We start from the raw sequence: 16,868 nt of genomic DNA, 5'->3' as shown, positions 1-16,868 counted from the left end.
CAGTAAATTGAGTAAACGAGAACCCAAATAAAGTGGGGTAAACAAATTCCGAAATACCGTGTTCCTTTATTGCCAACATCGAGGAATCAAAAAAGCCAGCCGCTAGAGAGCGATAAAAAATTGCCAATTTCCGGGAGTGTGCTTTTAACCCTGCTAGTAGTGAGAAGCAGAAATGACGCGCCGCGAAGAATTTTGCCCTGCTGTTGGGAAGAATGTAAGACTAGCTGTTAGCTAATCGGTAGAAGTGCAGTGACCTCCTAATAATCCTTAGGGTCGGCACGCTTACCACTCTAAAAACTAGTTGCAGGGAAGTTCGGGAGAGCTAAGTTAAACTCCTTGGTTAAACTACGGTACCGTTTATTGAAGATTACTGTTTATTCACCCACCACTTCCTTTATAACTATCTGACCTTGATCTGGGACGTCCGTTCCTCCTTTGGCGTCGATCTCGGGTTCGGGGAGGTTTGCTTGGAGATCGCCTGGTTTCTGCTGGGTGTGTTGTTGTTCCCCTGCCCTACCTTGGGTGCTGAACCGGGCACAGACAGGTCCTTAGACGGTGAGCGAAGCGGTGCGTGGAGTACCTGGTCCCACCTTGGGTGCTGAACCAGGTACCAAGGGTAAGTAACACCGACGGTAGGTAGTCGATGCAATAGGGTGTCGCACTGGGCGATGATAGGGGTTGATTTCAAACCCAAACAGCGGGGTCCTATAGACATTCAGGACAGGTTAGGGAACGATTGTGGGAACAACGATAAAATGGCGAATGGTTACCTGATGTTCAATCAGCCTGTTGTTTTCTTTGGCCGATTAAATGGCAAGAACTGGCTTATGTAGTACTAGGTTGAACCGCACTATGATTTTAGCCAAAAACTTGGATTATTTGTTCAAATTTGTTGAACATTCGGATCATTTATTGCGAGATCCTTTTGATGTGTTCGCTAGCTCTTAGTCGACAACAAAATCTGCGGAGATCACGAGATTGTGGCACACGAAGCCAGCCCGGAAGTCGGGAAGCCGGGAAAAACGGCAAGAAAATTGGAAGAAGGCAAATTAAATGACGACATCAAATCTGTTTTCATGCAAATGTGGCACACGAGCCAGTGCGGAAATAAGGAAAAAAAAGGTCGGAAACAAGACCGGGCTCTTCTGTTTTTGTTTTTCTTTTTTCCCTCTCTATTTCGACTAGCGTCTTGAAAAGAGGTGGACGAAAAGAACCGAGATCCAGATGAAATCATCTCTCACATCCGTGGAAAATCTCGTCGGAAGCAATAGGAACTGAAGGTCCGGTCACGCAGGAGTCGCCGGAAAGAACGTAGGGAAATGAGGTCACCCGGATTCCACGTGGTTCGAGAAATTTCGTTCATCTGGCCGGGAGTGGATTTGCATCGAGTAGACTTGTCGACAGATCAATTGGCACCTGCCGGGTGGAGAGCTGAATCGGCTACAGGCAAGCAGTGTCGTGTGTATGAGGCTAATGATGACGGTCATGACATCTGGTGGCCAGAATCCACAACTGTCATCGTGTGAAGCACTCGTGACACCTGAGGGCGGGTTTCAAAAACTCGCAGCAGTTCAGGCAGCTACAGCGCTAGATGGTCGCTTGCTCCGTGAGCCACCGGGGTGTGTTAGCCGATCCCTAGGCGAGCGAGATGGTTGGTCTGAAGATGACAGCAGGATTAGTCGGAGCACGAAGATAGTCTGGTTTTGGTATGCCAGGCGTACTGGGTTCGATTCCCGGTATTGGCAAGAAAACTTCTGGGTTCGAATCCCATAAGGTGCCGACAGGTAAGATGTGTATCCTATGGCTATAAAATAAAAGTTTTTAATCAGTTTTCAGCTGGCCAGGTGTATACACGGATGCCGTACCAGGTACCGGAGTGAGTAGCACCGACGGTGGAGATTAGAGGGATGTTTTCGGGCAGAGGCAAAATGGCGAATGAATTGTCTTTGAGAATCTGCTGGCGGTGATTCCTGTTTCTTTAAGAAACTGTTTCATATCACCACAGTTATATTTCAATATTGTCAGTGATACCACTGACCACACTGACATGGCACTTAAAACAAAAGTTCAACCATTTTCTGTCTAATTTTTTGTTGTCAGATTTTGCAGGTTCGCAATACCGACGGCAGGTGGTGAACCTGAAAAATTTGGCAAAAAATGCCCTGTAGGAAATGTAGTCCTGTTTAGCCCGATTTTATCGTAGAAATTGCGTGTTTTATTTTTAAAGTTGGGTGGCATTTCCTAACTGGGATAGCATTTCTTCAAATCGATCGATGCGCACTCTGGAATCGACATTGCGTACTGTTGAAAAAATTATCCAGAAAACGAAATCGAGTGTCCAGTCAGTATGGTCAGTGGTGATACCTCATTCTGTTTTTGGAATCGGTTTTGTGTGTTCGCGAACTGAAAGCAGAGCAAAAGTGGTAAAAGTTCATTTACTTTTTGACTGGCTCAAACCCCGTTTGCCGTTCATTGCCCTCGACCCGCGCTCGTTTTCGCTTCGCCCTATCTCACACTACGCCTCCTCGCTCCAAGACTACGGCTCACATCTCTTCGCTGCGCTCGGTGATTCGCTTGGTTGGCGTGGCTTGGTGAACTGCTTCATCAAGGAAACCCTCAAACAAGACTTTCAAATTTATTTAGAACTACAACAAGTTCACCGCGGCCTCCTTCGACTGACAAAAGAGCAACGCTTACAACCCCGGTAAAAATTTAAACGCTCCAGCATAAGTGTGCCAAATATGCGCCAGCAATCACAAGAGAACGACCTTTCCTATCTGATAAATACATTGAAAATTCACTCCACCTCTTGTTGATCAAAGTTATCAGAACTAACGAAATATGAAAAAAAAAAATGCGACAAAGCCCAAGATAAGGCCGTTTGTACACAATTTATTCGAAGAGCGTTAAACCGGACAATGCAAGACAGTTATTAAGATATCGTTGCTGAAGTCAAAAATTCAATTCACAAGCTCTCAAAATTCTCAATCATGGATTTTCTTAAATTTTCCTGTTTTGTAGGTAAGTTACTGGTTTAAGCAATAGTTATAGCTGGTAATGTTGATTGGTATTTGACGGTCAAATATCGCAGTGGTGTTCCTCACCTTCCGCACGTGTGCTCTATTTGGCTGATAACGAAAAATAATGCCAAAAGCAGTTTACAGATTGTGATTAAAATGTGATCGGATTGACAGTGAAAAAAAAAACATTGAAAATCCTCGGCTAAGTACTTGATTTTGGAAATTTGAATCTTTGAATCCCTAATAGTTTGGCTAGTGCAGTTCAACGGAATCGAATCAGTCCTGGGTCGAGATCAGCAGCTGAAGGCTGCCAATGCCGTTTGGTTTGTGGGCGATGCAGGCGAAAAACATCCAAATATGGTAGCAGGAGACGTTTTTGGCGAAGAAATCTCCCGAGAAGGTGGCCGCGAAAATGTGTGGAAAGCTGCGGAAGACCCGGAGGAAGAAACCTGTACCAATGGAAATTTCCCGCTGACGGGTGCTGAGGAAGATGATGGTGGTCTGGCGGTGGTTTTCATTTGGGTTGCAGTTTGCGCAGCCGTTCTGGCGGCATTCATCTTTGTGCTGTATCGTATCTGGCGGCTGGACTTCTTTGAAGACTATCGAAGGTTTGTTATCCATGTACATTTAAGTTTTCCATAAAATGTTTGAGCTTGGCTTTAACAATTTTCATGATTTCTTGCGTAACTCAAATCTTCTGTCAACATTCAAAACGTACTTAATACCAACAGAAAATTTTTTTGACGAAAAGGACATGAATGACAAAAATGACAAAAATAACAAAAATGACAAAAATAACAAAAATAACAAAAAATGACAAAAGATTACAAAAACGACAAAAATGACAAAAATGCAAATATGACAAAAATGAAACAAATGACAAAAATGACAATAATGACAAAAATGACAAACATGACAAAAATAACAAAAATGACAAAAATGACAAAAATGCAACAAATGACAAAAATGGCAAAAATTACAAATATGACAAAAATGACAAAAAATTCAAAAATGACAAAAATGACAAAAATTACAAAAATGGCAAAAATTACAAAAATGACAAAAATTACAAAAATGACGAAAAAGACAAAAATTACAAAAATGACAGAATGACAAAAATGACAAAAATAACCGAAATGACAAAAATTAAAAAATTGACAGAAACGACAAAAATGACAAACCAGACAAAAATGACAAAAATTATTAAAAATTACAAAAATTACAAAAATGACAGAATGAAAAAATAACAAAAATGGAAAAAATTAAAGTAATTACAAAAATGACAAAAAAGACAAAAATTACAAAAATTACAAAAAATTACAAAAAATTACAAAAAAATACAAAAAATATCAAGAACGACAAAAATGACAAAAGTGACAGATATGACAAAAATAACAAAAATGACAAAAATAACAAAAATGACAAAAATGACAAAAATGACAAAAATGACAAAAATGACAAAAATGACAAAAATGACAAAAATGACAAAAATGACAAAAATGACAAAAATGACAGAAATGACAGAAATGACAAAAATGACGAAAATGACAAAAATGACAAAAATGACAAAAATGACAAAAATTTCAAAAATGACAAAAATTACAAAAATGGCAAAAATGACAGAAAAATGACAAAAATAACAAAAACGACGAAAAAGACAAAAATGACAAAAATGAAAAAAATGGCAAAAATAACAAAAAATGACCAAAAATTACAAAAACGACAAAAATGACAAAAATGACAAAAATGACAAAAATGACAAAAATGACAAAAATGACAAAAATGACAAAAATGACAAAAATGACAAAAATGACAAAAATGACAAAAATGACAAAAATGACAAAAATGACAAAAATGACAAAAATGACAAAAATGACAAAAATGACAAAAATGACAAAAATGACAAAAATGACAAAAATGACAAAAATGACAAAAATGACAAAAATGACAAAAATGACAAAAATGACAAAAATGACAAAAATGACAAAAATGACAAAAATGACAAAAATGACAAAAATGACAAAAATGACAAAAATGACAAACATGACAAAAATGACAAAAATGACAAAAATAACAAAAATGACAAAAATGACAAATATGACAAAAATGACAAAAATAACAAAAATGACAAAAATTACAAAAATAACAAAAATGACAGAATGACAAAAATGACAAGAATAAGCAAAATGACAAAAATTAAAAAAATACAGAAACAACAAAAATGACAAAAATGACAAACCAGACAAAAATGACACAAATTATCAAGATTACCAGAATTACAAAAATTACAAAAATGACAAAAATGACAGAATGAAAAAAATAACAAAAATGGCAAAAATTAAAATAATTACAAAAATGACAAAAATTACAAAAATAAAAAACATATACAAAAAATGACAAAGCCGACAAAAATGACAAAAGTGACAGAATGACACAAATAACAAAAATGACAAAAAAGACAAAAATGACAAAAATGACAAAAATGACAAAAATGACAAAAATGACAAAAATGACAAAAATGACAAAAATGACAAAAATGACAAAAATGACAAAAATGACAAAAATGACAAAAATGACAAAAATGACAAAAATGACAAAAATGACAAAAATGACAAAAATGACAAAAATGACAAAAATGACAAAAATGACAAAAATGACAAATATGACAAAAATGACAAAAATAACAAAAATGACAAAAATTACAAAAATAACAAAAATGACAGAATGACAAAAATGACAAGAATAAGCAAAATGACAAAAATTAAAAAAATACAGAAACAACAAAAATGACAAAAATGACAAACCAGACAAAAATGACACAAATTATCAAGATTACCAGAATTACAAAAATTACAAAAATGACAAAAATGACAGAATGAAAAAAATAACAAAAATGGCAAAAATTAAAATAATTACAAAAATGACAAAAATTACAAAAATAAAAAACATATACAAAAAATTACAAAAAATGACAAAGCCGACAAAAATGACAAAAGTGACAGAATGACACAAATAACAAAAATGACAAAAAAGACAAAAATGACAAAAATGACAAAAATGACAAAAATGACAAAAATGACAAAAATGACAAAAATGACAAAAATGACAAAAATGACAAAAATGACAAAAATGACAAAAATGACAAAAATGACAAAAATGACAAAAATGACAAAAATGACAAAAATGACAAAAATGACAAAAATGACAAAAATGACAAAAATGACAAAAATGACAAAAATGACAAAAATGACAAAAATGACAAAAATGACAAAAATGACAGAAATGACAAAAATGACAAAAATGACAAAAATGACAAAAATGACAAAAATGACAAAAATGACAAAAATGACAAAAATGACAAAAATGACAAAAATGACAAAAATGACAAAAATGACAAAAATGACAAAAATGACAAAAATGACAAAAATGACAAAAATGACAAAAATGACAAAAATCACAAAAATGACAAAAATGACAAAAATGACAAAAATGACAAAAATGACAAAAATGACAAAAATGACAAAAATGACAAAATGACAAAAATGACAAAAATGACAAAAATGACAAAAATGACAAAAATGACAAAAATGACAAAAATGACAAAAATGATAAAAATGACAAAAATGACAAAAATGACAAAAATGACAAAAATGACAAAAATGACAAAAATGACAAAAATGACAAAAATGACAAAAATGACAAAAATGACAAAAATGACAAAAATGACAAAAATGACAAAAATGACAAAAATGACAAAAATGAAAAAAATGGCAAAAATGACAAAAATGACAAAAATGACAAAAATGGCAAAAATGACAAAAATGACAAAAATGACAAAAATGACAAAAATGACAAAAATGACAAAAATGACAAAAATGACAAAAATGACAAAAATGACAAAAATGACAAAAATGACAAAAATGACAAAAATGACAAAAATGACAAAAATGACAAAAATGACAAAAATGACAAAAATGACAAAAATGACAAAAATGCCAAAAATGACAAAAATGACAAAAATGACAAAAATGACAAAAATGACAAAAATGACAAAAATGACAAAAATGACAAAAATGACAAAAATGACAAAAATGACAAAAATGACAAAAATGACAAAAATGACAAAAATGACAAAAATGACAAAAATGACAAAAATGACAAAAATGACAAAAATGACAAAAATGACAAAAATGACAAAAATGACAAAAATGACAAAAATGACAAAAATGACAAAAATGACAAAAATGACAAAAATGACAAAAATGACAAAAATGACAAAAATGACAAAAATGACAAAAATGACAAAAATGACAAAAATGACAAAAATGACAAAAATGACAAAAATGACAAAAATGACAAAAATGACAAAAATGACAAAAATGACAAAAATGACAAAAATGACAAAAATGACAAAAATGACAAAAATGACAAAAATGACAAAAATGACAAAAATGACAAAAATGACAAAAATGACAAAAATGACAAAAATGACAAAAATGACAAAAATGACAAAAATGACAAAAATGACAAAAATGACAAAAATGACAAAAATGACAAAAATGACAAAAATGACAAAAATGGCAAAAATGACAAAAATGACAAAAATGACAAAAATGACAAAAATGACAAAAATGACAAAAATGACAAAAATGACAAAAATGACAAAAATGACAAAAATGACAAAAATGACAAAAATTACAAAAATTACAAAAATTACAAAAATGACAAAAATTACAAAAATGACAAAAATGACAAAAATGACAAAAATGACAAAAATGACAAAAATGACAAAAATGACAAAAATGACAAAAATGACAAAAATGACAAAAATGACAAAAATGACAAAAATGACAAAAATGACAAAAATGACAAAAATGACAAAAATGACAAAAATGACAAAAATGACAAAAATGACAAAAATGACAAAAATGACAAAAATGACAAAAATGACAAAAATGACAAAAATGACAAAAATGACAAAAATGACAAAAATGACAAAAATGACAAAAATGACAAAAATGACAAAAATGACAAAAATGACAAAAATGACAAAAATGACAAAAATGACAAAAATGACAAAAATGACAAAAATGACAATAATGGCAAAAATTACAAAAATGACGGAATGACAAAAATGACAAAAATTACAAAAATGACAAAAATGACAAAAATTGACAGAAAATGCCAAAAATGACAAAAATGACAAAAATGACAAAAATGACAAAAATGACCAAAATGACAAAAGTGACAAAAATGACAAAAATGTCAAAAATGGCAAAAATTACAAAAATGACAAAAAATTACAAAAATGACGAAAAATGACAAAAATTATAAAAATGACAAAAATGACAGAATGGCAAAATTGACAAAAAATTCAAAAATGACAAAAATTACCGAAATGACAAAAAATAAAATGACAGAAACGACAAAAAAGAAAAAAAAATGAGAAAAATGACAAAAATGACAAAAATGACAAAAATTACAAAAATGACAAAACTGACAAAAAAAATTACAAAAATGACAAAAATGACAAAAATGCAAGAATGACTTAAATGACAAAAATGACCGAAATGACAAAGAGTAACAAAAACGACCAAAAATCAAAATGACAAAAATGACAAAAATGACAAAAATGACAAAAATGACAAAAATGACAAAAATGACAAAAATGACAAAAATGACAAAAATGACAAAAATGACAAAAATGACAAAAATGACAAAAATGACAAAAATGACAAAAATGACAAAATGACAAAAATGACAAAAATGACAAAAATGACAAAAATGACAAAAATGACAAAAATGACAAAAATGACAAAAATGACAAAAATGACAAAAATGACAAAAATGACAAAAATGACAAAAATGACAAAAATGACAAAAATGACAAAAATGACAAAAATGACAAAAATGACAAAAATGACAAAAATGACAAAAATGACAAAAATGACAAAAATGACAAAAATGACAAAAATGACAAAAATGACAAAAATGACAAAAATGACAAAAATGACAAAAATGACAAAAATGACAAAAATGACAAAAATGACAAAAATGACAAAAATGACAAAAATGACAAAAATGACAAAAATGACAAAAATGACAAAAATGACAAAAATGACAAAAATGACAAAAATGACAAAAATGACAAAAATGACAAAAATGACAAAAATGACAAAAATGACAAAAATGAAAAAAATGGCAAAAATGACAAAAATGACAAAAATGACAAAAATGACAAAAATGACAAAAATGACAAAAATGGCAAAAATGACAAAAATGACAAAAATGACAAAATTGACAAAAATGACAAAAATGACAAAAATGACAAAAATGACAAAAATGACAAAAATGACAAAAATGACAAAAATGACAAAAATGACAAAAATGACAAAAATGACAAAAATGACAAAAATGACAAAAATGACAAAAATGACAAAAATGACAAAAATGACAAAAATGACAAAAATGACAAAAATGACAAAAATGACAAAAATGACAAAAATGACAAAAATGACAAAAATGACAAAAATGACAAAAATGACAAAAATGACAAAAATGACAAAAATGACAAAAATGACAAAAATGACAAAAATGACAAAAATGACAAAAATGACAAAAATGACAAAAATGACAAAAATGACAAAAATGACAAAAATGACAAAAATGACAAAAATGACAAAAATGACAAAAATGACAAAAATGACAAAAATGACAAAAATGACAAAAATGACAAAAATGACAAAAATGACAAAAATGACAAAAATGACAAAAATGACAAAAATGACAAAAATGACAAAAATGACAAAAATGACAAAAATGACAAAAATGACAAAAATGACAAAAATGACAAAAATGACAAAAATGACAAAAATGACAAAAATGACAAAAATGACAAAAATGACAAAAATGACAAAAATGACAAAAATGACAAAAATGACAAAAATGACAAAAATGACAAAAATGACAAAAATGACAAAAATGACAAAAATGACAAAAATGACAAAAATGACAAAAATGACAAAAATGACAAAAATGACAAAAATGACAAAAATGACAAAAATGACAAAAATGACAAAAATGGCAAAAATGACAAAAATGACAAAAATGACAAAAATGACAAAAATGACAAAAATGACAAAAATGACAAAAATGACAAAAATGACAAAAATTACAAAAATTACAAAAATTACAAAAATTACAAAAATGACAAAAATTACAAAAATGACAAAAATGACAAAAATGACAAAAATGACAAAAATGACAAAAATGACAAAAATGACAAAAATGACAAAAATGACAAAAATGACAAAAATGACAAAAATGACAAAAATGACAAAAATGACAAAAATGACAAAAATGACAAAAACGACAAAAATGACAAAAATGACAAAAATGACAAAAATGACAAAAATGACAAAATTAACAAAATTGACAAAAATGACAAAAATGACAAAACTGACAAAAATGACAAAAATTAAAAATATTACAAAAATTAAAAATTACAAAAATTACAAAACTTACAGAAACTAAAAACAAATTACAAAAATAACAAAAATAACAAAATCGACCAAAATTACAAAAACTACAAAAATTACAAAAATGACAAAAATGACAAAAATGACAAAAATGACAAAAATGACAAAAATGACAAAAATGACAAAAAATAACAAAAATATCAAAAATGACAAAAATTATAAAAATTTCAAAAATTTCAAAAATTACAAAAATTACAAAAATGACAAAAATTTCAAAAATGACAAAAATGACAAAAATGACAAAAATGACAAAAATGACAAAAATGACAAAAATGACAAAAATGACAAAAATGACAAAAATGACAAAAATGACAAAAATGACAAAAATGACAAAAATGACAAAAATGACAAAAATGACAAAAATGACAAAAATGACAAAAATGACAAAAATGACAAAAATGACAAAAATTTCAAAAATGACAACAATGACAAAAATGACAAAAATGACAAAAATGGCAAAAATGACAAAAATTACAAAAACGACGAAAAAGACAAAAATGACAAAAATGACAAAAATGGCAAAAATAACAAAAAATGACAAAAATTACAAAAACGACGAAAATGACAAAAATGACAAAAATGACAAAAATTACAAAAATGACAAAAATGACAAAAATGACAAAAATGACAAAAATGACAAAAATGACAAAAATGACAAAAATGACAAAAATGACAAAAATGACAAAAATGACAAAAATGACAAAAATGACAAAAATGACAAAAATGACAAAAATGACAAAAATGACAAAAATGACAAAAATGACAAAAATGACAAAAATGACAAAAATGACAAAAATGACAAAAATGACAAAAATGACAAAAATGACAAAAATGACAAAAATGACAAAAATGACAAAAATGACAAAAATGACAAAAATGACAAAAATGACAAAAATGACAAAAATGACAAAAATGACAAAAATGACAAAAATGACAAAAATGACAAAAATGACAAAAATGACAAAAATGACAAAAATGACAAAAATGACAAAAATGACAAAAATGACAAAAATGACAAAAATGACAAAAATGACAAAAATGACAAAAATGACAAAAATGACAAAAATGACAAAAATGACAAAAATGACAAAAATGACAAAAATGACAAAAATGACAAAAATGACAAAAATGACAAAAATGACAAAAATGACAAAAATGACAAAAATGACAAAAATGACAAAAATGACAAAAATGACAAAAATGACAAAAATTACAAAAATGACAAAAATGACAAAAATGACAAAAATGACAAAAATGAAAAAAATGACAAAAATGACAAAAATGACAAAAATGACAAAAATGACAAAAATGACAAAAATGACAAAAATGACTAAAATGACAAAAATGACAAAAATGACAAAAATGACAAAAATGACATAAATGACAAAAATGACAAAAATGACAAAAATGACAAAAATGACAAAAATGACAAAAATGACAAAAATGACGAAAATGACAAAAATGACAAAAATGACAAAAATGACAAAAATGACAAAAATGACAAAAATGACAATAATGGCAAAAATTACAAAAATGACGGAATGACAAAAATGACAAAAATTACAAAAATGACAAAAATGACAAAAATTGACAGAAAATGCCAAAAATGACAAAAATGACAAAAATGACAAAAATGATCAAAATGACAAAAGTGACAAAAATGAAAAAAATGACAAAAATGGCAAAAATTACAAAAATGACAAAAAATTACAAAAATGACGAAAAATGACAAAAATTATAAAAATGACAAAAATGACAGAATGGCAAAATTGACAAAAAATTCAAAAATGACAAAAAATACCGAAATGACAAAAAATAAAATGACAGAAACGACAAAAAAGAAAAAAAAAATGAGAAAAATGACAAAAATGACAAAAATTATAAAAAATTACAAAAATGACAAAACTGACAAAAAAAATTACAAAAATGACAAAAATGACAAAAATGCAAGAATGACTTAAATGACAAAAATGACCGAAATGACAAAGAGTAACAAAAACGACCAAAATGACAAAAATTACAAAAATGAGAAAAATGAGAAAAATTACAATAATGACAAAAAATAACAAAAATGACAAAAATGAGGAAAATGATAAAATTTTCAAAAATTATGAAATGATTACAAAAATGAAAAACTTTCAAAAATAATCAATGGTACAATAATTAAAAATAAATGAATTATCCATTTTGATTTTGATTCCCCATACAAATTCAAAAAAAAATTTCGAAAGTTCAATTTTCAGTTTTTCAAATTTTTATTTGTTTTGGTAGTTTTCTTATCAAAAACGTCATATAGTAAACCTGATCTAAAATCTATTTTCAGAGTGTCAAGAATGAGCGCTGGACCAAGACCGGATGATCGAGGTCATCTGCGAACCCAGGAGCAGGAAACATCATTCTCCACACCTCCACATCTTGATGTTCCTGGGACCAGTACGATAAGAAATAATCAAAATACATACTGGTAAACATGGATGAATGATTTTTTTTTCATACAATAACGAGGTTTTATGTTTTTTTCGCAGATTCCTTGGAAAATTTCTTTAATTATTTACAGGTCACTTCATACTAAACAGAAAACCAAAATCTTAATTGTGTAATTTTAATATAAGTATCACAAAGAGTAAAATCAATACTAAACTACTATTATCACATTTCATTCGAAATGATTAAAACCGCTAAACTAGTGATAAGTTTGATATTTTGTCAAATTGCTCGTTATTTAGGACAAAAGTTGAAATGTGATTTCAAACGTATTAATTATTTTCACTATTCTAAGGAATCTAACACAAATTTTAACGTGAAAAATAAAACAACGATATTTGGGTTAACAATGCATTTATTCGTACATTTATAACTATTTAAAAAACATAAATCTAGACAATTCAAAACCACAAAAAGGAACTGGCTAAAAGTAGGTCTTTAGTTGAAATATAGTTTCTAAGACGAAGACAACGATTAAAAAAGCGAACTAGAAATGTTTGAAAAGAAACATTACTGCGTTTTTCCCAGGAGGGAATAAAATTGACACTGGATAGCGTTTTAATTTCGGCACCATTCACGCGCCAACAACAATAGGAACACTTTCTGCTCACTCGCAAAACATTCCACAGATGTGCTCCAAAAATCGTAACCACCACAATAACAAACAATCGATTTCCTTTCGACGACTAGTTTCTAGGTTCTACCAACTATTGTAACGTTCCTGTTATCCATTCTCATGAGACGGTTTCCATTGCTTCGAGTTAATTGTTCTGTGTTTCGGGACATAAAGCGTATTTCTTGTTTGTTTTTCTAAATTAGATTGAAATTTTTAAGTAACACTTAACATTATGAATTTGTTGGTGAGTTAAGATGAATATTTTTTTGACGGGGTCTTTACTACAACGGAATCCGGTTCCGATGGGGCCCAGCTAAGGGCTCGATTTAAAGAGAGAAAATAAACTAATTCTACAAACTACGCAACATCATAAAATATCTCATCTAGGTTTCTAGTAAAGCACTAACGACAAATTCTGGCGTCGGTTTCTCCGCCGTTCGGTACACCGGATAGCCCTTGTTTTCGATGGCTTTCTTGGTGCTGGGCCCGATGGCCACTATTCGGCAGGAGCCCAGTTTCAGCTTGTGCCGTTCGAAAATGCTGGCACAGTAGTTGATCCCAGAGGGGCTGAAAAACAGGAGATATTCGGGCGGAGAACCATCCCCGAACAATTCCAGTAGGTGCCGTTCGAGATCCCGATGCGGAACCGTTTCGTATACCTCAACCGAGTCCAGCGAGTACCCATACTCGGACAGTTTGTTCTGCAGTACGTCCTGTTTCAGATTGCCACATGGAAACAGAAACGGCATTGTGACCGTTTTGTTGTACAGATCGGTTTTCATGAAGTCCGCTAGATTGCTGGCGTTCCCCGAATGTTGACCCTTGGTGTCCAAGTCCAGGGATCGAAGAATGAGATCGTACGAGGTTTCCCCTACGCAGTAGTTGGCCAGCGTTTTCCAGTCATCCTTCAGCTTCTGACCCTTCAGGGCATCCCGAACGGCTGTTATGCTCCGGGGGCTGGTGAAAATCAATCCAGAATACTTGTACGGAGACAGCAGCTGATCCCGCAGCACCTCCAGATTCTTGAAGGAAAAGTCCAAAGTTGGCACAAATATCGGCTCCAGGCCCTGTTTCTGCAGCAGCCCAGCATACGCTTCACTGTTGTCGCTTTCGGCCTTCAGGATTACCACTCGGGCCATTTCAAACGCCCGAATCCGCGACTCTATTCAAACTATCAATCAGCTAAAATTTAGAAATTTGCAAAAATTGATTTAACTATCACTCTTACGTGGTGTTATCGATGTTTATATTTTTTTTGCTCTCGAAAATAATTTCAATTCTCTCGCTCACGTTTTTTGTGTTTTGATTTTTCCAGCTGAGATGTTTTGATTTTCTCGCAGAGAGGAGAGAAAACAACAAACGATGAGTTTGTTACTGGGACAAAAATTCATAAACAGATGGCAGCACATACAGGCAAAATGACTAAAACGATAAGTTATTTCGACAGTTTGAAAGCAAACTAGAAGAGAATTCAGATTCAGAATTCAGATTCAGAATTCAGATTCAGAATTCAGATTCAGAATTCAGATTCAGAATTCAAATTCAAAATTCAGATTCAAAATTAAGATCCATAATTCAGATTCAGAATTCAGATTCAGAATTCGGATTCAAAATTCAGATTCAGAATTCAGATTCAGAATTCAGAATTCAGATTCAGAATTCAGATTCAGAATTCAGATTCAGAATTCAGATTCAGAATTCAGATTCAGAATTCAGATTCAGAATTCAGATTCAGAATTCAGATTCAGAATTCAGATTCAGAATTCAGATTCAGAATTCAGATTCAGAATTCAGAATTCAGATTCAGATTCAGAATTCAGAATTCAGATTCAGAATTCAGATTCAGAATTCAGATTCAGAATTCAGATTCAGAATTCAGATTCAGAATTCAGATTCAGAATTCAGATTCAGAATTCAGATTCAGAATTCAGATTCAGAATTCAGATTCAGAATTCAGATTCAGAATTCAGATTCAGAATTCAGATTCAGAATTCAGATTCAGAATTCAGATTCAGAATTCAGATTCAGAATTCAGATTCAGAATTCAGATTCAGAATTCAGATTCAGAATTCAGATTCAGAATTCAGATTCAGAATTCAGATTCAGAATTCAGATTCAGAATTCAGATTCAGATTCAGAATTCAGAATTCAGATTACGATTCAAAATTCCAATTTAGAATTTGGAATCAAAATTTTAGTTCCTGAATCTGAGTTTCAAAATTTTTGACACATTCTCCATCGTTTTGTATGTTGAACCTTTTCGAAGTTTATTGTGATCGATACTCTTAGTTCGATTTTCCGGAATCAAAAAGCAAATGTAGTTGAGAAACCATTTTTCACATAGAAAAAAAATTTTTTGTTCCATTTTCCTCTGTAAACTTTCTCTGCCAGCAATAAAAAAAAGGAAGTAAACTAGTCTGAAGGTCCGTCTTTCGACTATCGAACAACATGGCGAGAGCATAAAATAAAATCCCTTTTCCTGTTGCAGAATTGCGTTGCCCAAATTTATGCAACACGTCGTCCTTCACTTCTCTTTTTTCAGTGATAAATATTCATAAGAACAAAAGATTTTCCGCCATCCGATTCCTCGATTTCATTTCACGAAAAGTGGCCTGTCCGATCTGCTCTCGATTTTGCAGTGCGACGAAAACCATCTGCTTTTTGCCGTCCGGTTGTATTTTGGGGGCTTTTGAGGTGTCACCATAAATTTTGCATTTGAAGTTTAGTATGGGAGAGTGGGGAATCATGGGCCACTTTTTTCGTTGTTCCATAACTTCTTTAGTATAAAAGATAAATTGAAAATAAAAAATGGTATGGTTTTCTACATTTTCAAGGTATCAGAAGGTATTTTTTTTAATTTTTAATTAGTTATTTTCCCCAAATTATGACTGTTAGAAAAAAAGTAATATTTTTTGGACTTTGAAAAATGGTGGGGAATCGTGAGCCACCAAATCCAAAATGACCAAATAACATGCAAAGTTTATGAGTTGACCCAAAACTGTGATTTCCTAATTCATTTCGTTATTTAAAAGCAATTTCAGATGATGAAATAAAAAAGAGAGCTGTGTATGATCGCATAGATTCCAAAACCCGTTTTGGCAAAATTTCTTATATAGGATGGACAAAATATTTTTCATAACTCTTCATTTGGCATATGAAAACTTTGCAGATAGGTAAAACGTATTTTGAGTTCTGAATGTGTATAAAAAC

The 16,868-nt window shown here is 30.5% G+C and overlaps 2 protein-coding genes across 2 annotated transcripts; one reads left to right on the top strand and one right to left on the bottom strand.

The window, feature by feature from the left end:
* The first annotated feature begins 2,802 nt into the window (after positions 1–2,802).
* Positions 2,803–13,592, top strand: LOC129746270 (uncharacterized). The gene is made up of 4 exons (XM_055739854.1): positions 2,803–3,021; positions 3,268–3,628; positions 12,882–13,022; positions 13,084–13,592. Coding segments are annotated over exons 1-4 (534 nt in total). The 5' UTR covers positions 2,803–2,990; the 3' UTR covers positions 13,085–13,592.
* On the bottom strand, positions 13,368–14,950 carry LOC129746269 (uroporphyrinogen-III synthase-like). Its single transcript, XM_055739853.1, has 2 exons — positions 14,887–14,950; positions 13,368–14,829 (listed from the first exon to the last, which is right to left on the bottom strand). The coding sequence occupies exon 2, from the start codon at positions 14,795–14,797 to the stop codon at positions 14,042–14,044; it is 756 nt and encodes a 251-aa protein (XP_055595828.1). The 5' UTR covers positions 14,798–14,829; positions 14,887–14,950; the 3' UTR covers positions 13,368–14,041.
* Positions 14,951–16,868: the final 1,918 nt, after the last annotated feature.

This window comes from Uranotaenia lowii, chromosome 2, assembly GCF_029784155.1.
Source record: "Uranotaenia lowii strain MFRU-FL chromosome 2, ASM2978415v1, whole genome shotgun sequence".
Lineage (NCBI taxonomy): Eukaryota > Metazoa > Arthropoda > Insecta > Diptera > Culicidae > Uranotaenia > Uranotaenia lowii.
Note: the sequence above shows the minus strand (reverse complement) of the source record. Positions and strands in the feature narration are given on the sequence as shown.